Below are 25,838 nucleotides of genomic sequence, written 5' to 3' on the forward strand. Positions count from 1 at the left end.
TTCCAAACTGTCCCTCCTAGATATATTTGTGTTATTTATCCTCCTTCGTTTCTCCATTCGTTTGAAATATGTCTCATCACAACAAGACATTTTAGGTGATACAAGTTACACTGCTAGAGTAGTCTTGTTAAATATGCCTTAGTCTTGTTGACATCTATCTTGGCTATAAAGTTGGTTAATACTTAGGCACACCATTTTCAAGATGCCATGATTACATGGTTCACATTTCCCCTGGCTGCCACCTGACAGGGTTTCAGCAGTGGACATTTTGAGGTTTTCTCGTCATGCCGCCAAATTTTAAGGATGAGATTTTAAAATGCTAACCATCTGACAATTGCTACTGCACAACTAATTATAATTGGTAAAACAGTATTTAATATGTAATTATTGTAATAACTGTTGACCTACTCAAACTGATATGTTTGACAACATTGATTTTATAAAAAATATATTAAGACCATACTTCCTCAAATTAAATGGATGGTAAAGAGAAAGCCAAAGATACATTTCAGACCAAAATATAAACATTAAACTAAACTAAACTAAGAGAAACTTTACAACTGGAGGTATTGGATTGTTTCTAAGTTCTCGTTAGTCTCTCATACATGCATCAGAATTTACTGTTGTAACGTGAGCTTATACGAAAACATCAACCCTGAGTTATAGTCTAATTTGGGATGTGTGTCACATGCAATGGCAGAACTCCAGTAAAGCACGGCCACCTTGGTTTCACTTTGAAAGTTATACATGAAAGGCCAAAACGGATATTGGCTCATCTCAGGCCAGATATTCCAGGCCAAATAGCTCACTGGTAATTCAATTATGTCATTTAGTAGTGGCATTTGAGCAGTATCAATGTCAGTAAAAAAGTAGTCTGTGCTTAACTATAATGAGGTTTGTGCTTGTGAAATAACATTGATTGCTGAGAAGCAGCTGTTAACTGCTCATAGCAAGACTTAGAAATGCGTATAAGAAATAGATATGAAGACAGGTTTGTGAGGAGGAATCTATTTTCACACCATCTGAAAAGTTGGGTTATAAATTTAGAATTTGAATATCATTTTAAATGTAAATGCAATGACAATATATTTTGGAAGGTTTTGATTGTCAATTGTTATTTAGTTATACAAATAATAATAATAATAATACATTTTATTTGTAATGGGCCTGTCTTGCACACAAAGCACTATAGTACAGTAAAAAGTAAAAGTAGTAATGTTAGCTATCTAGATACCCACATGACTCACAGGTTGAATAGCCATAGTGGCTAAATGACTTTTTTAAATTGAGCTAATTTGTATTTCATTAAAAATAAGGAAATGTGGAAGAAAATGCACATTATGTCTGTTTAACTAGAACTAGCAACAAAACTGTTAACTTAACAGTCTTAATACTGTACATTCCACAGACACTGTACTAGTTAGGTAAAATAGCCTGGATTATTCTTCATCTATATGATGAATTTGAATCATTGTATCTGTATATTTTGTATCCCTTGGACCCCCTTTTTCAAACATATTTTACTGAAACAAACATCTTTAGACTTATCTATCAGCTGTAGCACCTATAAACAAGCCACAGTAGCTCTAACAAACTCACTTCTTATAAATACAATATTCAGGATCATGGAAGAAATGTTTCATAGGCTACAAAGGCCTTGTGTTTTCAAACTTAAATTGGATGCAGACATTTTTTATGTGCTTTATCTACCTGTGTAAACTAATTTCTATGTACACAGTTGTCCAACCTAAGACAAAATTTCGAACTCCTACAACAAATCAACAAGCCATGTTGTTTTGTAGATTGTTCATTTTATTTTCAAAACCACTCAAAATATCACAATGTAAACCATATTTTATGATACATAGCAATGTTTTGGCACAGTGTCTTGTTCAGGTTAGGATCTATTCCGCTTCTTTTGCCTGAATGTAAAAAAGAAAACAGTTATTGTATTTAATTAGACAAATGGTCTAACAAAACACTGTAATACATTTTTTTCTTGTCTGAACCCTTGGTGTGACATCAGCAGGTCTTTACCTTTCCAGAGTCACGACTCTTGGTTCTGAGCTTGTTGACCTGAGACTCAGCGATGTCGGCACGCTCCTCAGCCTCCTCCAGCTCATGCTGAACTTTCCTGAACTTGGACATGTGGGAGTTGGACTGCTCCTCCTGGGATCAATTCATAAAAAAAATATTTCTTAAAAACATTGTAAATGTGCGTGCTGCAGTGATCATTAACACATTAATAAAAATACCATTGGTAAAGCCATAGATATATACACCAAAAGCTAGGAAAGCTTTATTTTGCATAAGCAAGGGTCAAATAAGTTATTAGACTTACCGCCTCCTCAGCCTGTCTCTTGTAAGCCTTCACTTTAAGCTGCAGCTTATCCACCAGGTCCTGAAGTCTGGTTACATTCTTCTTATCCTCCTCAGTCTGAAGTAAAAAAGTAATTAATTGTTTATGTTCAGACAAATGTTGATGATTTTATAAAGAGTGTAATGAGTATGTTGTTACCTGGTATGTCAGCTCCTTGACTCTGCGCTCATACTTGCGGACTCCCTTGACTGCATCTACACCTCTCCTTTGTTCAGCCTCAACTTCAGTCTCCAGCTCACGCACCTGAGTGGAGATTATGAGCTCATTGTGAATCCATCACTCCCATGCAAAAACGTCCTTATTAACAGCATTATACTAGGAAAAAAGTAAGTAAACATATTTGACCTTTCTCAAAGCAACAGGGATTATTTTTACTTTTGCAAACTCACCCTGGACTCCAGTTTCTGGAGCTGCTTCTTGCCACCCTTCATGGCTAGGTTCTCTGCCTCATCCAGACGGTGCTGCAGGTCCTTGACTGTCACTTCAAGATTCTTCTTCATCCTCTCAAGGTGAGAGCTGGTGTCCTGCTCCTTCTTCAGCTCTTCTGCCATCATGGCAGCCTGCAACAACAGAATACCGCTTTGTTAAACTGAGGAACCGTACGTACACATAGTATATTGTACCAGGTTACATAAACAAAAACAATTTCACAGTACAGCATTATATCATATAGACCTTGTACGAGTGGTATGACCCATCAAATTGTTATAAAACCTTGTGAGAAGTGCAGTGTATAAATCAGCGTATAAATCAAAACCATCTAACAAGTTTCTGCATTTTACTTAGATGGATCAGTGGGGGTTGACACTAGAATTGTGGAAACATAAGTTATGAAGCACTAGGACATGGATACAGGGTGGGCTAATGTAGGTAAGTAAAGTAGTGACTGATAGTGATTGTACTGTGATACTTTGTTAGCCAGACTCACATCAGTGATGGCCTTCTTGGCCTTGTCCTCAGCATTTCTGGACTCCTGGACAATGTCGTCCACCTCTCCCTGCACCTGAACCAGGTCAGTCTCAAGCTTCTTCTTGGTGTTCAACAGGCTGGTGTTCTGGAAGAGAGTACACATGGATATAGCAAAAACTAATCCCTTGCTGTGAATGTTATTTAACTTTGTGTCTATGTGTGGCTCTCGTCCACACCTGGGAATGCAGCAGTCCCACTCTCTCGCTGGCGTCCACCAGCTCCTGCTCAGCCACTTTGCGGCCTCTCTCTGTCTGCTCCAGACCCACTCTCAGCTCCTCAATCTCAGCCACCATCAGACCGTTTCTACGTTCCACCATGGCAGCCTGTTCTTTCATATCTTCTGCAGCACGAACAGCATCATCCAGGTGCAACTGGGCATCCTAGAAACAGCAGTGTATCAGATCAAATCAAATGTATTTGTATAGTCCTTTTTACACGCAAGCATGTCACAGAGGGCTTCACATACACCCATAGAACTCCCCCTCAACCAACCTAAACCCTCAAGGAAGACAAGGAAAAACTCCCAGAAAAACTCCCAACGGGAGAAAAAATGGAAGAAACCTTGGGAGGAGAAATTCAGAGAGGGATCCCCTCCTCCAGAGACGGTTAGTAAGAGAGAGGAGCAGAACACAAGCTAAACATAGACATACAGTGTCAATGGGTTTTGAAACACCAAAATCCATTGTTTGGCTTTATAGACCAGAAGAAAAGAAAAGAATGATGCTGCTGTGCACAGTATTTTCACCGTCCTCTACTGCTTCAGCAGTACTGTTTGTACTGGAAGGTGTACTGATCTTTGTAAGAATGATATTATGAATTGCCTTTCTATACACATGAACCTATGTTTTCCAAACCAAAACAAATATGATCTGAGATGGATATTTGAGCCTATATTTTCATTTTGAGTCTAGATCTGCAGTGATGGTCTGAAGTTGGTAATAATGTAGTTCACTGCAGTCTACTTATCACTATGGCCAACAATCACAGTACCTTGAGCTGTGCCTGAACGTTCCTCAGCTGCTTCTGGGACTCAGCAGCCTGGCGGTTAGCATGGCTCAGCTGGATCTCCATCTCATTCAGGTCTCCCTCCATCTTCTTCTTTATTCTCAGAGCATCATTCCTGCTTCGGACCTCAGAGTCCAGGGTGCTCTGCATGGAGTCCATCACCCTCTGGCTGTTCCTCTTGATCTGCTCCATCTCCTCATCCTTCTCTGCCAGCTTTCTGTCCACCTCACCCTTGATCTGGTTCAGCTCTAGCTGCACACGCAGAATCTTGGATTCCTCATGCTCCAGGGTTCCCTGAATAAATGAAAGTTTTTGAAAATGTCATTGTTAGCTGTGGTAATCCTTAGAATGATTATCATTTCCACTTCATTCTAGAAATGGTGGAGAGTTTGTACCTCAGCCTCCTCCAGAGCCGTCTGAATCTCAGACTTCTCTGTCTCCACTGTCTTCCTGGCCTTCTCCAGCTCATGGATGCTCTTGCCAGTCTCTCCGATCTGCTCGGTCAGGTCAGAGATCTCCTCTGTGATTTGAAACAGAAGCTTGGTCAATTAGCAAGCTTAGTTTACTGGATCCAACACGAGTTCAACAGGAAACTGTTTTCCCCCAGTTGATGGTTCTGTAAATCAACTAATCCACAGTATAATGAGATGGTGAAATATGAAATCATTCTCTCTTTTCAATAAGACAAAAGCACCACACACAACATTTATCTCACGTTGCAAGTTCTTGTTCTCTCTCTTCAGAGTCTCCAGCTGGTCAAGAGCCTCCTCATAGGAGTTCTTCATCTTGAAGAGCTCTGTGCTGAGAGAACGCGCCTCCTTCTGAGCTCCCTCCAGCTCAGCCTGGCCCTCCTCATACTTCTGCTTCCACTCTGCAAGAACCTAGGAGGAAGCACACACAAATGTAGCATTTAACAATTAATGTCAACATGTAAACAATGGGTTAGGTTCAAGGCACAAAAGCAGGGTGTGAGGATGACAAACATTTTTAAGCTCCAATTGCAGATTTTGGTCCATCCATGTTCCACACTTTCAATTTCATCAAAACCTAGAACTGGCACTTTATTTTTCACCTTGTCAAAGTTCCTCTGCTTCTTATCCAGGTTGGCAGCCAGGCCATTGGCTCTCTCAACATCAATCATGAGGTCCTCCACCTCTCCCTGCAGCCTTTGCTTGGTCTTCTCCAGAGAGGCACACTTGGAGTTGGTGGCCTCAATGGTCTCCTCAGCTTCCTGGAGACGCTGAGCCAGCTTCTTCCTGTTGACACAAAAAGTATCGCAATGGTATTCTGTCCTGAGAGCAAACTTGGGGTGGTTGACAGTAACTTTATATTGGGGTACTATGAATTACTATCAACGTTCTATATTACTATCTTATTTAAGACTGAAATGTTTTGGACTTACTTGGCTTCCTCCAGCTCCTCTGTCCTCTGGATGGCATCAGTTTCATACTTGGTCCTCCACTGAGCCACCTCAGAGTTAGCCTTGGACATGCCACGTTGCAGCTCTGCCTTGGCTTCCTGCTCCTCCTCAAACTGTTCCCTCAGCAGATCACAGTCGTGGCGAGCAGATTGAACTCCATGGGCCAGTGCGTTTTTAGCCTGAGAAGAAAATAATAGGAGATCTGAGTGATGTAGTAAGGGACCAAAAAAGAGTCTTTGCAAACCCCTGTACTGTAAAACTGTCATAGTTGGTCAACATAGGTATTCTTTCATTGTTTTACCTTGACCTCCTCCTCAACATGCCTCTTGAGCTCCTCAATCTGCTGGGTGTAGGCCTGCTTGCCTCTGGTAAGCTGGGACACCAGGGCTTCCTTCTCCTCCAGCTGGCGACCAAACTCACCTGTGGGGAGTTGATGAAAGCTCAGTTTTCTTAAGAGTATCCCAACAACTTAGTAGCAAACTCACCTGCGGGAATTGAGGAAGCTCTTCCTTAGGTCTGTTTCTCTATTATACTTGTTTTGGTTATTTTCAATATACAACTTGTGGAACATATTTCTGTTGCATATATGTTTTTACCATTCTCAGTGAGGAGTCTGGCTCTCTGTGCACTGATGTCATTGACTTGGCGCACATTCTCATCGTTCTTGGTCTTGATTTCACTGAGCTGGTCCTCAAGGGTACGGCATATCTTCTCCAGATTTCCCTGTGGAATAAACACAATGTATCCCATAGCTACTTTAGTTTTTTTTTTTTTTACTGTTTTTGTGTTTTTTGTACACAAGTGTAAACCAACGTGCCCAATTGAAGTTCTTAAATCCTTAAATTGTTCAAATTTAGTAAATCATTACAAAATGACAAAATGTGCCTTTATTATTATTAGGGAATTTGGAATAATTAAAGTTTACATTAATTTAATCTTTCTGTTCAGGTTTATTTGAATCACTGACCTTAGCCTTAGCAACTGCCTCCATGTTGGAGGAGAGGTCATCAATCTCCATCTTGAATTCACTCTTCTCTTTCTCCAGCTTCTGTTTGACACGCTGCAGGTTGTCGATCTGTTCTCCCAGCTCTGCCACACTGTCAGCCTGCTTCTTCCTCAGGGCTGAGGCTGTGGACTCATGCTGCAGGGTGGACTCCTCCAGGTCACGTCTCAGTTTCTGGAACTCAGCCTCTCGCTTCTTGTTCATCTCAATCTGAGCAGCTGTGGCGCCTCCAGCCTCCTCCAGCCTCTCACTGATCTCCTCAAGTTCCCTGGACAGATCGGCCCTCTGCTTCTCCACCTTGGCCCTGGCAGCACGCTCAGCCTCAATCTCCTCCTCCAGCTCCTCAATACGAGCCTACCGTAGATATCCAATATTTAGCTTAAAAGTCTCAAAATTCTGGCCCACATACGAGAGGAAAAGGACTAAATAGACAAGGTGGATGTTAAAGATAAACAAGTCCAATATCATCGAGGCATAAAAAATAAACGTTTCTCGTTTATTAAATACAAACACACCTGGAGCTCCTTGATCTTCTTCTGCAGCTGGGCACCCAGAGACTGCTCATCCTCAATCTTGCTGAGAAGCTGGCTAGTCTCAAAGTCCTTCCTATAGTGAACCCATCAATCCATGTCAGGTTTTGTTTTTATGTCATTGAGTGGAGATTAAATTGTAAAGCACATCTATCATTTTTCTGAAAACCCTTTTTCTGTTAAGTATTTCAAAACAAAAGCCTTGTTATCCTAATGGTTAAGATATTCAATTAAGTCGTCCATAAGTTCTCTAATTAGTATAATTAGACACAAAACTCAGTTTCATAGGAGTTTTATTAATGCATTACTCCAAGGAGAGTAATATGAATAATACATGTGCATGACCTATAGATGGGGTTGAATATTGGACATCGAAATTATTATATTGAACTGGAAATTCAATGTAATGATTGCTGGAGTAAATGAAATCAATATAATGTCAAGAATGTCTCTAATAAATATACAATACTTACTTCTTGATCTTCTCATCAGACTGCTGCTTGTCGTTCTCCAGGTCCATGATGGACTCCTGGGCCAGTTTCAGGTCTCCCTCCAGCTTTCTCTTGCCTCTCTCAAGGTCCATACGGAGCTTCTTCTCTTGCTCCAGTGAACCTTCAAGCTGGAGGACAACACACATTTCTCATACTTAAGCTTTGATGTTAACAGCAATTTATTCATAACACGTTTTATTAGTCAGTTGTCTTTCTGAATCCCTAAAACCAATTTATTATATGAGATTACATTAAATACCAAAAGAGGCAAAGTTGGATAAAACCCCAAATTGTGCACGAAAACATGAATTTACTCACGTCATCAACTTGCTGTTCCAGCTTGGTCTTGGCCTTGGTCAGAGTGTTGACTTTGTCCTCCTCTGCCTGCAGGTCATCCAGTGTCTGCTGGTGGGCCTCTTGCAGGGCTTTCTTCTCCTTGGTCAGCTTGGCAACACTCTCATCTTGAGATGCCATCTCCTCAGTCAGGTTTTTAACCTGGACAAGACAAAGTTAGTTCAAGACAAAACTGTTGTTTGGTGTTTCTGAACAAACTACTGCTTGGATATTGGTGAGATGTTGATACCTTGTTCTCTGTGGCATGCTTCTCCTTCTCCACTTTGGCTAAGGTAAGCTCCAGATCATCAATGTCCTTCTTCAGTTCAGAGCACTCATCCTCCAGCTTCCTCTTCTTGGCTGTCAGCTCAGCATTAATCTCCTCTTCATCCTCCAGCCTTTCTGTTGTCTCTTTGAGTTTGGCCTCCAGCTGGATCTTGCTCTTGATCAGACCCTCACATCTTTCCTCAGCATCATTCAGACCTTCTGCTTCCTGAGAATAACAGAGGTTAATTAGTCTTTAATTTAGTGTGTGTGTGTGTGTCTGTGTGTGTGTGTTTGTGTGTGTGTGTGCCTCACTTACAGATGCAACTTGGAGAGCCAAGTCATTCTTCTCCTGAAGGAGGGACACCATCTTCTCCTCAAGCTCCTTCTTGCGAGCCTCAGCCTTGACAAGAGCAACTTTACATTTCTCATAGTCTTCCTTCATATTGGCCAGCTCCTTCTCAGTCTCAGCACTTTGCAGGAGAGGTTTGATCTTGTAGTAGACCTTCATCCATGGCCAGTGTTTGACATTCATGAATGAGCGGACATTGTACTGGATGGTGTAGATAGATTCTCTGATGATAAGAGATAGACACAGCAAGTGTTTAGCTCGATACAAATTATGCAATGTAAAGTCATTACCCTAACCCATTCCTACATGTAAAGTCTATCATTCCATCAAGCCCAAGTTATCCATCATTCCAAAATTACAAGTTTACATCATTATTCTAATAATAGCTTCAAAGTAGAACAAAATGTATCTTGAATCCATATTTTTCCTTTTATCATCTCCATCTCACCTTCTCTCCGTCATTTTGACATACTCCCTTCTCATCAGGTATCCACGGGCAAGAGCTTGCGTCATGGTTACCAGAGCAGCAAGCTTCTCATCTCTCATCTCCTCAAGAACACCAAGCAGACCAGCTTTGAAGAACACCTGAGACACAGGTTTTATACAAAACTTAAATAAACAACAAACACGCCTGGTGTTAACATATTGCTATCTAAGTAGATAGCAAAGGTTATGTATGAAGATATGATCAAATAACTGCCAATGAAATGACTTGCTGAGGATTTAAAAACATGCATCTCTCAACGTGCATTCCTCATATGTATTATTACAGTAAGATTGTTGGATTGCTCTCAAAAAAGTTTAACTGGTAGACATTTTGAATGTCTACCAGGTGAATTAGATATTTAACTCTATTATTTATCTCTGTATGTCACAAACATGAGTTCCCAGTATCTCATCATCAATAGTGTACAGTATGTTACCTTGGTGTGTCCAAACTTGTACTCCTCATGGTTCACATCAATTGACCCAAGCAGCTTCTCAGAAGCCTTCTTGTTATCCATGAACTGGCCTTCAGGGATGACACTGGCATTTAATACCTTGTATCTGTAAAGATAGAAAATATATTTCTCAACATGCTCTGCTTATTTACAGAAACTACATGCGAAATGTATGTGTTTATTATTACCTCTGCTTAAAGTCAGCATAGATGATTCTGCTGGGGAAGCCCTTTGTGCAGATCCTAATACCCTCCAGCACACCATTACACCTCAGCTGGTGGATAACCAGGAAGTTCTCCATCAAACCTGGATGAAACATTAAGGGTCAGCATATTACTATGTGGATTGTAATTGTGGAAAGAAAAATCTAATAAATGTTTCATCATTTCATGTTTAAAGTAATAATGACTGAAGAGAAATAATACGTAAACCAATAATGTACCTGGAGTCTTTGACTCATTGGGGATCAGACAACGCACAAAATGAGGGTGGGTGCTCCTCAAGTTGGTCATCAGCTTTCCCAAGTTCTCCTGTAAGGTTGTTATAAAGCATTGTTACTGTCAGATATTATTCATAAGAAAGCTAAAATGCTCACTAATATTAAAGTACAATCACAGCATGAAACTATCCCAAATAATGTAAAAAAAAGCCTCACTCACTCTAAACTGAGAGGACACAGTCTGCATTGAACCTCCCTTCTTCTTGCCTCCTTTCTTTGTGGTATCTGTTAAAGGAGTGGCAGAAGTTAGACAGCATAATAAATTAAATGTCTTGTTGCTTGAACGATACTGTTAATTTATTAACAATCATGTTAATATGTTCATGTAGAAATATGTGTTTGTAATCTAATTTAACCATACTAACCCTCAGGTGGAGCAGCAACATAGAGCGTGGCCAACAGTTTGGTTGAGGACTTTCCATACAGCAGAAGCACTGAGTCGTTCAGGGGATCCTTGTTCTTGTCCAGCCAGCCTGTGACATTGTAGTCCACTGTACCAGCATAGTGGACCAGGGAGAAGTGGGCCTCGGCCTTGCCCTTTGCTGGTTTAGGCTTCTCAAATGCTATGTTCTTGCCAAGATGCTGGTCATACAGCTTGTTCTTGAAGGAAGTGTCTGAAGCCTTGGGGAACATGCACTCCTCTTCAAGGATGGAGAAAATGCCCATTGGCTGTGTAGAAATATACATTAATCAGTCAAATATACTGTGTAAAAGAGTGAGCTGAAACGGCATAATAGAATACAATCACAATTAGCATTGTGATAAGAACATGTCAGTTTATTCATACTGTATCTGCATGTATAAATAACCTTGTATCCTTGCCAGGTATGAAACATCCACAAACACCTCACCTTCTCAATAAGCTCAATGCAGGCAGCCAAGTCCATGCCAAAGTCAATGAAAGCCCAGACAATGCCCTCCTTCTTGTACTCCTCTTGCTCCAGGACAAACATGGTGTGGTTGAAGAACTGTTGTAGTTTCTCATTGGTGAAATTGATGCACAGCTGTTCCATGCTGTTGTACTGTAGATTTACAAAGTTTGGCAGAACTTTATTGAGCGATCCCACCATAACGTATGTATTTGTTACTTTATCCGCACAATTTTTGTTCCTCTCAATCAAATATTTAGTAGATACTATCTGTATCGTTTAATGACGCATGAAAGAAACCACTTTTGAATGTACTTCTAATAATTGTTCAAATATTGCCATAATGCCAAATATCAAACTCACGTCAAAGATCTCAAAACCAGCAATGTCAAGCACACCGATGTAGAAGTTCCTTGGCTGCTTGGTGTCCAACATCTGGTTGATGCGGACCACCATCCACAAGAACATCCTCTCATAGATGGACTTGGCCAGAGCACTCACTGAATTGGTTACCTGTGTAAGAATATTGGTTCCACTTAAACATTGATTTCATTTTATGAAGAGTTTTTTACCTGTAATAATTGAAAACAATGCTAAAATTAATCTTACAATCAAGCTTTATTTCTAACAGCATTTCAGTTAAAAAAATTAATCTGATGCTTTTTAAAGCCTTACCTGAGGCACCGTCTGACCCTTGGTCACATACTCATTGCCGACCTTCACTCTGGGGTAGCACAGGGCTTTCAGCATTTCAGCTGAGTTCAGACCCAGAAGGTAACCGATTTTATCAGCCACTGGGGAGAGAAAGGAGCAATGACCATCAGAGTGCAATGTTTATCAAAGGAATATCGTTGTATGAATGCTCTTTAGAACATTGATACAAATACTTTGGCTTACCATCTGTGCCATCTGGCTCAGCCTGCTCCTCACGCTGCTTCTGCTTGAAGTGCATGTTGCCGTGGTGCATGACAGCACCGGTAAACTTGTAGATGCTCATCTTCTCTTCAGCGGTGAAGCCCAAGATGTCAATAGCATCCTAGATGTGGAAAGAAAGTTTACAATGAACCACCAATACGTCATGATTTTCAAGTTGAACCCTTTTAGTGACTTACATCTGTGGCATCAAGCTCGACTGTGTCATCGATACTGGCCACAGTGATCTGACCCTGACTGATCATGGGATAGTCATAGGGATTGGTGGTGATAAGCGACATTTCTGTGGAGACAAAACTCAAATGATTATCACCCACGGTATGTGTACATTTTATGTAAAGGCTGAATCCAATGAGTGGACAAAGTAGTTAATGTCATTCAGAATCCCTGCAGTGCCTCACCAACAAGCTCAGGTTTGTGGTTGGTCATCATTTGGTAGAAGATGTGGTAGCCTCTCTCATCAGGCAGCTGGAAACTTACTCTGGACTTTTCCAAAAGGTCTTTGAGAGACATGGTTGAAAGGATAGAGAAAAACAAGAACAATTTGAATATCAAGTAAAATAAACACCAACGTTTACTAAAAGAATCAACTGGGAAAGAATCCAAACTAACTTACAGGTCTCAATGTCAGCACTTGCCAGTTTTCCATTCATGTGGAAGTGAATCCTAATGAATTTACCCTGAAAGAGTCCATAGAGAGGGCTTTTTCAACGTGTCCTATTGATTTCTAAGTTAATGTAAAATGTGAGAATGTGAATATTTTCCCTCCAAACTTACAAAGCGGGATGAGTTGTCATTCCTCACTGTCTTGGCATTACCGTAGGACTCCAGTAGAGGGTTAGCTGCAATGATCTGATCCTCAAGAGAACCCTGAAGGGAAACAAACCAGTTGGTCATTTAGACTTATCACCAATATTCCAAAATAATTATCTTTCGTCACTTTGTCTTTAATCATTCACTCCTGAAACGCTTCCCCTAGACTAGGTCTAACCATGTTTCTATATTATCTATGAACACCTTTAGTTTAATATGTTTGGTCAGAGTTAACACAGAACCCCCCACTTAAAGTGCAAATGTCATGAATCCTTAAGCTCTTAAGTTGCTATATGACTAACATACTAACAGTCTTATTAATGATATGCTGTATGTAAAACTATGGCAGGACTGCTGTCAAGAATGATAACATATTTTAAGATATAAACTATATTTTAACTACCGTATACGAAGGGAGTCTTTTTGTTTTTAAATGGGGGGATGGATTTTTTCAATAACTGATGATGCAGCCAGTGACTCTAATTTTTTTAATAAAAAATGGGAGGATATATTTACAGTTTTCATGTAAAATGATACATACGCCCTTGAACTGTACCATGGAGGTGTGGGGGGCTGAAATCAATGATGGGTCAAAAATTGATGGCATGCACTTTATATGGTGTATATAAGGTCATACCTGCATTTTGCCGGGTATTACTTCCTTCTTCCCTCCAGAAACAGCAATTGTGGCAAAGTACTGGATGACACGTTTGGTGTTTACAGTCTTTCCAGCACCGGATTCTCCACTAGTTTATGAGATGATAAAAAATATAATTTAGTGTGCATGAACTAAAATAAGTATGGTCAAGCTTCTTGAGTCATTAAACACCACCATTTTCATATTTGTACACATAAAAGTATACATATATATATATATATATATATATATATAAAATATACACTCAATTTAAGTCTCAAACCTACGTGATAAGGACAGACTGGTTCTCCTTATCTGAAAGTAAATTGACAAATAAATGTGTCAGAAGTGATATGAGTAGCAACTCGTATCACTGCATCCATCTATATATGAATTCAGCCATCCCTCAGTGAGTGTCCATACCAGTCAACATGAACTGATAGGCGTTGTCAGAGACGGAGAAGATGTGGGGTGGAGCCTCCATACGCTTCTTCCCTCTGTAGGCGTTGACTACATCCATGTCATACACAGGGAGCCACTTGTAGGGGTTCACCGTGGCACAGAAGAGCCCAGAGTAGGTCTGTATATGAGCAGAGAGTAAAGGAAAATATTGTTATTAGAGTTCAAGTATACATTTTCTGAGGGTGTGATTTGCTTCCTTAAGGTGGCTCATGTCTATATGTGTAGTTTTCTTACGTAGATCATCCATGCGGCATAACGCTCTTTGAGGTTATACAGGACAGTAGCTTCACTGAGGTAGGTCATCATGGCCATGTCCTCAATTTTATCATATTTAGGAGGATTCATCTGCAAGACTTCCTCTTCTTTGAAGGTTTTAACCTGAAAGATTATGGCAATTACATGCATTAAGCCTACTCTAATTGAATAATGTATACTTTTGTCAAGTGAATTTCAATCATATTTCATGGTTTTTGTACGTTTTTAAACAGCTTAAATGTGTCTGTGACTGTGGCAGCAAAATATAGATGTACAGAAACAAGTCCACCAAATTGTTTTTTCATTCCGTGGTAAGTATCCTCTTACCTCCTCAGTGATAAGGATTTTCACATCACACTTCCCGGCATCTCTTTTAACAACCAGACCCTTGAGGTACAACTCCTTGACATCAGGCACATAGCAGGCATTCTTAGAATCAAATGGTGCAGCCTGGGCCTCAATCCTCTCCTTCTCAGGTTTACGAAGGTAAATGGCGGCCGCACCATATTGGGCCATCTCAGCGTCCGTACTCATGGTGCCGGCTTACTGGGGAAAAAATATATCACTGTTACAAAATCTATTCCTTCTTTTTTAAATGATGTGCCCTTTCTCATAATTATCCTGTGTGGCTGAAAGTTTACATGATAAATGCATTTACTGTATATTACTGTGAAGTAACTAGACCTCAGAAGAAGCCTACAAAAGGTGTAGAATAAACCTAAAAATATAATAATTAATTGTATACAATTACAGTAGTAGATATACTTATGGTGCTTTGGCTTTGAGCAGTATACATGTATGTAGCATCAAACTGTCTCACCTGTTTTTCCCCTCCCAGATGAAATTGACTCTTAGTTGGTACTGTAAAATATGTTTGTTTAGAGTTTTTTGAGAACTGTATCCAGAAATAACATAACCAGAACATATACAACATTAATCTCATAGCTCTACCTCCCATCACATTTGAGTGTTACATAGTAGGGATGCACTTAAATGATTTGTCAACACCATAAGCCAATATTCCTATAACAAAATTGGCTGATGCCGATATTTTGACTTTAATGTACATTTCTACGTCATAATTTTAAAAATATATTTTCTTGTGATGAAGCTTTTCATTTCTGCTCATTTTAATTTAAGTCAATTTTAAATTACTGTTTCATATAATTAATTAAGAAAAAATGTATACCCCATTCAGACATAGGACAAATTACCACATATGGTATACACATTTGATGGACACATTAAAACGTGAATGAAGAAAAAAAACTTAGCCTATTGTAGACGTATGATAAGCATGATGCCTTTTCAAACATCACAATTTGTCACAAGTAATCGGATATTTTTAAATAGTCAGCAGATATAAACTTATTTTGGGGGGGGGGGGCAATACCTATTGGTAATGGAAAATGAATCGGTGCATCCCTGCTACACAACAAACATGATTTACAGTAAATGCAATATGTCGTTCAAGAACAAGAACATACTTTTCAACTTCCAATATCTTATAGTCAACAAAAGTTTGTCATCCCAAAATAATATTTCAGTTATGGGACAAAACGTATTGTATCACATTGTCTGTCTTTTCATTCAAAACTCAATCTTACATGTTTGTCTATAAGAGTTGACAAATTTTTCTTGTATATGGGCCAGGCAAACCTACTTACCACGTAATATGCACAAAGTGTGATGAGTTTTATCTATGTGCCTGAGCTCAATAAAAAGGTTGTGAAAATAACAAGTATCTTACCCCACAGGTGGAAGTTGTCTGTCCGTGGATGCTGCTCTGTGGGACTCCTTATATCTAGTGGAGAGTGATTAGCAAGCAGTAGCTAATTGTGGACTACTCTCCTAAAGGAAATGGATTAGAGATGAGTCTAGAGTTTGACTTGCACCCCATCCCTCCCTCTCCCTCATTCTCTCTATGTCTCTTTTGCATGATACAGGACCTATCTGGATTCATTCCACATTGCTTTCCTTTTTCTTTATTTTTTAATAATGTATAAAAAGGCCTAAATTTGCTTTTTATTAAGGACAGTACACATTAAAGGTTGTAATGAGTACAGTACTAGATCCAACAGGATTTTAGCCGATCAATTTAATTTTTGATTTCATTTTTGCTTGTTGTGCAGTTTGCACAACTTTTGAACAATTTGCTAAACTTGAAAATGAAAACCGTGTTTCATTCTATGTCTTTTGAATAGGTTCGCCAGAAAAGGAAAACACTTTTACTGAACATTGTGTGTATTATTTCAAATCCAACGTGAAGAGAAAAGAGGTAAAATATATTATTACCCACATACATGAGTGAACTGTATGGATTTTATAATAATGACATAGAAATGTGTCCAGTCTGGTTTATAGCATCCTAATCCCATTCAGTCCATTTGAAATCTAAAACCTATTTCTTTTGGATAATAAATTATCGGACGACATAATCTACTGATTTAGCAAGCCATAGACTTGATATCATTTACAGTAGGCTTACTATAAATCCAGTTATGAGGAGACAACATGTAAAGATGTCACGCCTGTATCTCAGGTTTTTCTGGTTGGAAACAAATGAACTTCTTCCCAAACCTTTTATGACATTAACCGAGGCCTAGATCTTGATTAATTGAGCAGTTTTGTATGATTCTTGCATGACTATGCAACATTGTCCAATGGTATGTAAAAGATGATGATCAGTGCTGCTGCCGCCCTACACCATCCCCTTCTCCCCCTTGCTGTCTGTATGTTCTATCCATCAGGGGGATTATATCTCTATTGCTCCCTGCCTCATATGTCATGTATGTATGTGTCGCATCGAGGAGGCAGGGAGCGCTTCCCTTAGATCATCCACTCCACCAAAGTCAAACCTACTTCCGTGTCATGGTTATCAATAAATGCTCAAATCTAATATGTGAGTGTCTTGACTGAACTGTCATTGGTAAACCTAATGCTCTTGCAAACAGGAGAAATAACGTATCATAAAATATGACACATTTAACTGCTGTGAGTTGTTACACATTTGACGTGTTTTATATCTTCTGGGAGTCTGCCTAACACATAAGCAATTACTTTGGTAGCTCAAGTAGCACTGGTAGCTTGGACAAGTAAACATGTCATATCCCCTAAGTTCTATTTGGGATTTGAGGTGTCAGATGCAATGTCAGGCAAGTAAGTTACTTTGGCATGCCTCCTTTGAGAGGCCAGAGAATGTTTTTTTCTTGGCAGACCCTCAGGGCTATTTATCTGACTGGCAACTTTATCGTGGTATCAATGTCCAAAGTATGAATGGGATATGTTGTGGGGGAACAGACATATATGGTCAGATTGCTTTCTTGCCGACCACTGAACATCATCATGTTGCAAAACAGCTTGACAGGTCAAGAAACGTACATTCAGCAGTGCCATTTGAGATGTAGGTTTGTCAGAGAAGCCTTATATGCTTGTCAATAATAACATTGACCTTTGAGGAGAGATTATTTCTGGTGATGGTAAGAATGACAGGAATTAAAGAAACATTAATATGTTACATGTAAATGTATTTAATAGGTCTTTGGGACAACTACTAACTGAAGCTACAGTTGTGGAAAAGTTGTGTTGCATTCATCTTCATAGACCCGCTATCCTTCAAATTCTATAAATTCAGTACACACACACGCACAGACACAATCCCACACATCCACAAACACACATGATGAGCCATAAATAATTTGTCAGGGGAATCCCTATCAGCAAACTGACTCCCAGACAGTTAAGGTTAAGAGGTTATTCAACAGTTTGTTCAGGCTGGCTGAACGCTGGCTCCAGTTCGTGTTCTAGGCGCCTCTACAGTATCTCAGTTATGACGGTTAAATAAAACTACAGAATGCAGTACTAACTCCAAAGACATATAGTTGGCTGCAGTTGTAGATGAGAATTAGTAGCCTAATCACAGTGAACGTGGGGACAAACATGGAGGTCAGATGCCTGAGCGGTTAGGGAATCGGGCTATTAATCAGAAGGTTGCCGGTTCGATTCCTAGATTTGCGAAATGACCTTGGGCAAGGCACTTCACCCTACTTCCCTCGGGGGGGAATGTCCCTGTTCTCACTGTAAGTCACTCCGAATAGGAGCGTCTGCTAAATGACTAAAATGTAATGTAAATGTAACGTCAAACATACTTTATTGCTATTCAGCTATTGTCATTCTCTTTCACATAAAAAATAGTATTCTAAGACTTCTGTTTAGAAAACACATTGTCGGAAAGTAGTACACGCTTTGGACTTTGTTATTCAAATTAAAAATTCGAAATTAAATAACTTTTAGGTAATGATCTATATACCTCAAATTACTTTGAGAATGTTCACTGAATATGCATACATGTTGCACAGCCTTTAGTTTGTCCAGTTCAATCTCACATTATTTTCAGTGAATCTTTGAATATTTCAAACTTCAATAGTTTTTTGGTCAGATGAGTTAAATTACATTTACATTTAGTCATTTAGCAGAGCTCTTATCCAGAGTGACTTAAAGTAAGCACAGGGACATTCTCCCCGAGGAAAGTAGGGTGAAGTACCTTGCCCAAGGACACAACGTCATTTTCCACAGCCGAATCGAACCGGCAACCTTCTGATCAATAGCCCGTTCAGCCATCTGACCCCCTCAATACCTCAAATTAATTTCAGAATGCTCACTGACTATGCTTACATGTTGTGTAGCCGGTGTGTGGTGAAACTCACTCCTCAAGTATGTAACAGGCCACCCTCACCAACGAATAGCTAGCTTTTTGTTGGCGTAGCTGGTAGTGGTCGGGCTTGGGAAGTCAGAGGTGGCGTGTTAGACCCCAGTGAGGGGCGAACATCGGCCTGTATACCTCTGATGGAGCAAGACCATGTCTGTTACAGTTGCACAGCCTTCAGTTTGTCCATTTCAATCTCATATTATTTTCAGTGAACCTTTGAATATTGGTAAGAGGAAAACAAGAACATTGCAATGGAAACGTCAATGACAGTGAAGTTTAGTATGAATAGTTACACCATTAGTGAGGGTATGTTCCAACTGGGCAACACGACGATCCGCCGGCAAGGTGAAGCCAGCCCATTGCACCTTATGCATTGTTGGTGTCTTTGGTTTACAGTTGACCCACTGGATAGTGGTTCTTTTACTAACAGGATTGCGCCCATGTCATGCGTGAAATAGCGGGTAAAGACATAACACCATATTTACAAAGGCAGCGCACGTGAGTAAAAACGCAGATTACCGCTGCTGGGAGGGTGTAAGGGAAGTGGGTGTGTACATTTCTCCAGTTCGCTGAACTTTTTCTTTTCTTTTCCTCGAATCATCCACGGTGGCAGTAACATGCAGGCGATGTTTCCCGTCTTTTAACAGCGAGCTAATTAACACTAATCGGCGCTGATTGCCCGACGAGGATCTGGTTTGATAAATACCACGCCAAATGCGGAAATACACCGTCCGCTTTTGGGAACCCAGTTCATTCTGTATTTGAAGAATGAAAACATTTTCATTCAAGTATTTTGTGTTGAAATGCCACTAGGTTTTGAGTTTTTCACCCACAATATAGGCAGTAAGGGCAATAATAATCTTGATGGTTAGTAGCAGCTGTTGCCTGTTGATGGCAAGACTGTCAAGTGTCATGCCTACGTCTGCAAGAATGCTGAGTTTTGAGTCAGTTGGCTTCACCTGTCGCTTGTTTGACCCATTTTTGTTTGCTATTTGAATCCCAGTGTTCCCTAGTTTCTTTGCAGTCTCTTTCTTAAAGTTTGTCTGAGCCTTGATCTATCTTTTCTGTATTTCTGACCATTTGCTTGCCTTTTGAATACGATTATTGGATACTCCACTTTGCCCCGTTAGCCGCTCTTACAACTTATTGCCTGTATTTGGATAACAATTTTGGATGACCTCTATTGCCCTGTCAGTCTGTGTGCCAGAGCTCTGCCTGTTCCTGCCCTGTTGAAACAAGAAAGCCCTCTGCACTTGGATCCCTCCTCAAATCAAATAAAAATGTATTTGTATAGCCCTTTTTACACGCAAGCATGTCACAGAGGGCTTCACATACACCCATAGACCTGCCCTTCAAGTTCCTGTGTCTGGTCTGGATAAATCTAGAAGGAACATAACGGAGGTCTTTGATATTTAGTCTAGAACAATTTGTATTAATCCACTGCAAATATGTAAGAAGGAAATGAATGGTTGCATACCATATAAAAAGTAATGCATGCTTGCAGCTATATTTGTTTGATTTTGCATTGTTTTAACTGTTACTCCCTTTTTGCCTTTACTTTGGCCTCTTCCTGACTGTTGATTCTATTAATAGCCATACTCATAACGGGCCCCTCTGCAGACATACTACACATCACACACATATTGGACGATGTATATGTCTGCGGGGAATCCCTTACAGTAAACTGACTCCCAGTCGTCTGAGGTGAAGAGGTTCCTCAGTGGCTTACTTTGGCTGCCGTCCAGGCTCCTCTCATCTCTCTTCTTGCTCCAGGCTCCCTCTGTGTCATTGCTGATTCTACATTGGGTGTGATCCAAGGGGGTCACCCCCTCATGTACTGAGGGAAGCTGATGAGCAACACTGAGCATACACATGCAATGTTTACAAATCTCAGAATAACTCGATGTACAATTTATCTGTACACATGCTTTTATGGACTAGTTTACACGTGTAAACTAATTTGTAAAAGCATGTGTACAGATAAATTGTACATCGAGTTATTCTGAGATTTGTAAACATTGCATAGGACAGCAGTTTGTCTTTATTAGATCTCAATTGACCTGCAATTGAGCAAATGTGAATGAGCTCTGTCCACACCCTGTCAACTGACCTATTTTAATCTACACTAGTGCAGTGCTCATGCCCGTGATGCCAGTTTCTGTAATGCAGCCAGTCATTAAGATGTCAGTGTTAAGTTAATGCACATGAGCAAAACCTTTTCACAATTAGGCAAGAGATATTACGCATCCACATGGAATTTTCAGTAACATTGTGAATATAAAGTGAATTAATTGCTTTTGTTATGCATATTGTGGCAACCCGAAAGATCCAGAGCCTTCCAAGCCCTGCAAGCACCCAAGCTGACTCACAGTTTTCCACTTCCCTCTTTGAAAATGACCTACATGGCAGCAACTCGTTTGCCAGTGGCCTTTTCCACAAAAGCTGAGCGAAAGAGCTCAGAGGAGAGATGCCTCAAGACAGAGGTTTCATGCCATGTTCATTACAGTCTCGTTTGCAAGTATAGGCCTAAACTTAGATTTCAGATAAAAATTATGTTTTCTAAATGTCATTCCTGATTACTGAAAACACCTAAATGTTTAATGTTAGAATTATAGCTATAAAAGTCATTTTAGTGTGAACGTTTCCTGGATTTGGTTTATTGTGTGAGAGGAAGTAGAGGCCAAAATAGAATGTGCTTGGCTGGATCTCATTGTGAGAACTTAAGTGAAGGGGAGTTAATATCCCTGGCTGCCAACAACTCCTGCTCTCGGGCACCCAAACAGTATATCGTTCTCATGGGTTCCAGTGCTAGCAGCAAAAATATTTGGTTATTTTGGTTAATTTAGCTGAAAAAAAACATCTAATTAATGTATTACAATGTTTAAAAGTTGTTTTAAGTTCTGTTATGCTTGTCATACTTTTTAATCTTATCAAGAGCAGCTGTCACCTGCAAGGGCTTAGAGTGGTAAAAATATAACAGAAGCAACACTGTGGTCTCTTTGAAGGATGTGAAAGTAAGTGAAAACACCAGGTTAACCTCTAACTGCTTTGAATTTTCCTCCTTTTTTTACTGTGAATGTTTTATATATTTAAGACGTTCATAAGGTCCTACAGCTCTCCTTGCAGCCTCTGCTTGGTCTTCTCCAGAGAAGCACACTTGGAGTTGGTGGCCTCGATGGTCTCCTCAGCTTCCTGGAGACGCTGAGCCAGCTTCTTCCTGTTGGGGACAAAATACAATTTAAATACTCCATAAGTCAGTGGTTCCCAAACTTTTTGCAGCATGCACCCCTTTCTAGTGTTTGACCCCTGTCAAGCACCCCCTGACACCTTACTCTGGTTAAACTTTAATTTTAGTATTGCAATAATAGCGGGCGGGGCCATTGTGACACAGACGTGCTTGTAAAATGAAATTAAATCATGAGTAATTTACAGTTTGTAATGTGAAATTGTATTTCTCAATAAAACTTTTGCATGTGAAGTTTACCTCAGTTAAATACGTAAAAATAATACTGAGACAATTTTTTCCCCCGCCATTATAAATATTCTCTCGTGCGACCCCGGCGGTCAGTCTGCGTATCACTAGGGGTGAGCGCACCCCAGTTGGGAACCACTGCCATAAGTAATTTGTCATGAGACAACTAACCCTAAGTTTCTCCACACAAGAAATAAAAAAAATAGGGAAAGACTTACTATTCAATGGTCATATTTGACTTCCTTCAGTACCCTTGTTTTCTGGATGGCATCAGTCTCATACTTGGTTTGACTTTATATTGATTGTCAAAATCTGTGGCAGAAGAGACAGAAGAGAAAGTAAGAAAAACTAAGTCAAAGAGAATTATCCCCTTGGGGAAAAATAAAATACCAGTCAGTCTGTGTATCAGTCTGCCCATTGGGTGATTAATGGGATATTACAATATTAATTTAGTTTACATTGACCTCCTCCTCAACATGTCTCTTGAGATGTTTGGTTGTTACAGACCTTAGATTTATTAAATACCTTGATATGGGTGGAGGTCATAAATCTCCCTCTTGAATTCACTTGTCTTTCTCCAGCTTCTGTTTGACACGCTGCAGGTTGTCGATCTGCTCTCCCAGCTATGCCACACTGTCAGCCAGCCAGCTTCTTCCTCAGGGCTGAGGCTGTGGACTCCTCCATGTCACGTCACTTCACTACTCTTCAGTAGAGCCTTGACCTTGTAGTAAACATTTATCCATGAGTAGTGGATAATTGTGGCTCTGGGCTCATTGTCAGCTCAACTCCATCTCACCTCCTCTCTAGCATTTTAAGGTACTACTTCCTCATCTTTTATCCAGTGGTAGAACTTTTTATTGCATATCAAAGGATTGCATATTCAAATCCCCACAGTACATTGCTTTGGATAAACATTATCAAAACAAATTGAATCACATTCTACATGTAAACTAATTCATTGTATACTACAAATAACACGTGTAATAGTCCAGTACAAATCTTTACAAATCTTTCACCCTCAAATTACACAAAGACGAGTGGTCATTCCTCAGTCTTGGCATTACCACAAGTGTCCAGTAGAGGGTTGGCTGCAATGATTCCATCCTCAAGAAAACTCAAATGAGAGTTTGTCAGTTACTGAAAAACTAAAACTGACTAAAACACATGCTTAATGTAATTATACAAGATTACACAAATTTCAATTATGGAGCTTTTTTGTATTTTTTCTTTTCTACAATTTGTCTTTCTTTCCTGAGTACAGCAGGACAGGTAGATACATCAACACTTACAAACATTTGACGTGCACTGCTCCATTGTGGTATTTTAAGCAGCAGCCTCATGCCATCTTTATATGCCACATTGAGTTTCTGCATACTGCTTTTTTTATAGCGCCGCCACAAGTGGGCAGTATGCATTGGGGTGCAAAAAGCTTTAAAAGTTGTGGTCTTCACAGTGAAAACGTACTGAATTTGTGATTCAGCATATCAGTTTGTGCATACATCATACAGTACTGTCTGTGAATGTCCCTATCGTCAGACAGGTCATCAGTTATATAGAGCCCAAGTGGTCAAGTATTTGACCTCATCACACAACAGGACAATACCAGACAGAAAGAAAGCAGGAAATGACAGTGTATTGTCCTCCGTGCTTCTAGCAATCATAATATTACTATTATATATATATTATATAATATTAATATTACTCTAATAATAATACTTTTGGTTGACACTGGAATATACAATATGTGAGTACAGAGAATATAAGATATGCCAATTAGCCCATAAGAGAGAGTACATCTTTAATTTCAGCTGAGTGCACACAAATGTTTCTGCTTTGACACTCCATTTTTACCATCAGTATTCTGTATCCTCTCCATACAGTTTGTTCACAAGAGGAATGTAAAATAAAGTCTTTAATTTTAATTTAATTCTTAATTTTAATATAATTTTTAAATTTTATTTTAACTATTTTCTATCCAGTTACAATATGCATTTGTTTTAAAACCTTCCAGATTTCTCTTATACTTTCCATCATAATCAACAACCCACGTTAATTTAACCTTTTTAATTTAGATTTTATGCTGTCAGGTCACAAAAAGGCCTCTCTGAATTGCAAGATGTTTTCAAACTCAAATAAACTCCAGGGTTCAGGATATGATTCCAAGTACGTATTTTGCTATTTCAACGGTGCTATATTATGTGTGTGACAAACCCTGACTCACTTACTCTGAAGGTACACAGGACGCAGGCTAATCAGATGAATGACTATGCAGAGGCAGAAATGTAGCAAAATACAGTATTGTTTATTCAATAAATATCTGGTCACTGATGTTGAATAAGATTACAAAACAATAATTCACACACATACATTCACACACTGCCATCAAAGTAGCTCCCCACCATGGTATACAGGCCACGAGTAACCAGTAAACAGTGACAAACCAATCCCCAATAAAAGCAACACTATCTGGATTAACACACTACAAATCACTCCATTTAAGCGGAGTAACAGAATCCAGAACAATGTGAGTCAAGGCTCAAACACACTCCACACAATAGTGTTTGGGGATCTCAAAAACACACAAAATGTCAGAAACAGTAAATTCACTGGACCTAATGTATCCAGAGGGTGGTAACACCCAGGTGGCAGTTAACCAAAAAGGACACATATTCATACAAACAAAGGTAAACAAAAACCCAAAATAAATATTTGTTGGTGGCTCTCACAGCCTACAATTACAAACAAATTAAAGTATGAGAAAACAGTGGTCAACCACTTTGCTATGTGTGTCTTTCCTGCTAAAACACACAAGACATCAGGTTCAGACTGATCTCTGATACACATTACACATAATATTTACCATAACAACCTTTACATGATTAAAAAAGAAATACACAACTAAAACCATATACCTTAGTCAGGCTTCCCGCACACAAACCTCAGCCAATGCGCCAGCACACAAGCAACGCGCAGTCTGCAATGACAGATTTAAATGTTGCATTAAAGAAGCGCTTTTGTAAGCGTTACATAAAACAGATAAACCGAAACCTACCAGCGCGACACACAACCACGGGCAACACGCGCCAAACAATTTAAACGACTTAGCCAGGCGGAAACGGCGTATATATACACTCCACCCTAAGAGAAGAGGGCGTGTGCCCAACGTGCAGCAAGTCAGTCCTACCACATGTGACAGGATTTTTGTGACTTGAGGACCAAGTTATGTGTCTCTCATGGCAAGCAAGACCTTATTATGCACCAGTTAAACTTTTTCACCAGGGGTCATCAAAGCAAATATATGTTACCTTTCACTAGTTTGTGAAGATCCCTACATGTTGTCTAAAATAATGAAAAGCAACCAGGAAAACAGTTCATATTATTCTCCCCCGGGATATTTATTTTTATGATTATTTAAAATAAATTAAAGCAAAAAGATAACAGCTGTCATTAGTTGACCTGTTAAACTATGTTGTTAGCTTATTTTACACACGTTTACATTCTC

General features: G+C 39.6%; 1 protein-coding gene and 1 long non-coding RNA gene across 2 annotated transcripts; both read right to left on the reverse strand.

Moving 5' to 3' along the window:
- Positions 1-1,791: 1,791 nt before the first annotated feature.
- LOC146271574 (myosin heavy chain, fast skeletal muscle-like) lies at positions 1,792-15,927 on the reverse strand. Its single transcript, XM_084706563.1, has 41 exons — positions 15,907-15,927; positions 14,977-15,017; positions 14,484-14,702; positions 14,136-14,279; positions 13,863-14,019; positions 13,727-13,754; positions 13,440-13,548; positions 12,767-12,859; positions 12,606-12,669; positions 12,391-12,489; positions 12,169-12,272; positions 11,954-12,092; positions 11,732-11,850; positions 11,420-11,569; positions 11,039-11,209; positions 10,553-10,856; positions 10,348-10,412; positions 10,131-10,218; positions 9,877-9,994; positions 9,671-9,794; positions 9,196-9,332; positions 8,715-8,970; positions 8,382-8,624; positions 8,117-8,293; positions 7,781-7,926; positions 7,293-7,383; positions 6,742-7,131; positions 6,371-6,497; positions 6,076-6,194; positions 5,757-5,953; positions 5,427-5,610; positions 5,070-5,235; positions 4,750-4,874; positions 4,340-4,648; positions 3,526-3,729; positions 3,309-3,434; positions 2,770-2,940; positions 2,519-2,623; positions 2,342-2,437; positions 2,038-2,169; positions 1,792-1,922 (listed from the first exon to the last, which is right to left on the reverse strand). The coding sequence occupies exons 3-41, from the start codon at positions 14,688-14,690 to the stop codon at positions 1,905-1,907; spliced, it is 5,802 nt and encodes a 1,933-aa protein (XP_084562689.1). The 5' UTR covers positions 14,691-14,702; positions 14,977-15,017; positions 15,907-15,927; the 3' UTR covers positions 1,792-1,904.
- A 5,840-nt stretch (positions 15,928-21,767) lies between these two features.
- Positions 21,768-25,419, reverse strand: LOC146271575 (uncharacterized). The gene is made up of 4 exons (XR_014767078.1): positions 25,389-25,419; positions 22,862-23,057; positions 22,555-22,648; positions 21,768-22,081 (listed from the first exon to the last, which is right to left on the reverse strand). It is a non-coding gene; the product is annotated as an uncharacterized LOC146271575 (long non-coding RNA).
- Between the last annotated feature and the right edge of the window lie 419 nt (positions 25,420-25,838).

Source organism: Hypomesus nipponensis, chromosome 10 (assembly GCF_054491055.1).
Source record: "Hypomesus nipponensis isolate SF chromosome 10, ASM5449105v1, whole genome shotgun sequence".
NCBI lineage: Eukaryota > Metazoa > Chordata > Actinopteri > Osmeriformes > Osmeridae > Hypomesus > Hypomesus nipponensis.

Excerpts from the sequence above, each read along its gene's own strand:
- LOC146271574 (XM_084706563.1), bottom strand. The coding sequence starts at position 14,690 with ATGAGTACGGACGCTGAGATGGCCCAATATGGTGCGGCCGCCATTTAC. Across the intron at positions 6,498-6,741 it reads AGGCAGTTGCTAAGGCTAAG|GGAAATCTGGAGAAGATATG; the intron begins GTCAGTGATTCA and ends TTTATTCCACAG. Across the intron at positions 6,195-6,370 it reads CAGACTCCTCACTGAGAATG|GTGAGTTTGGTCGCCAGCTG; the intron begins GTAAAAACATAT and ends AACTCCCCACAG.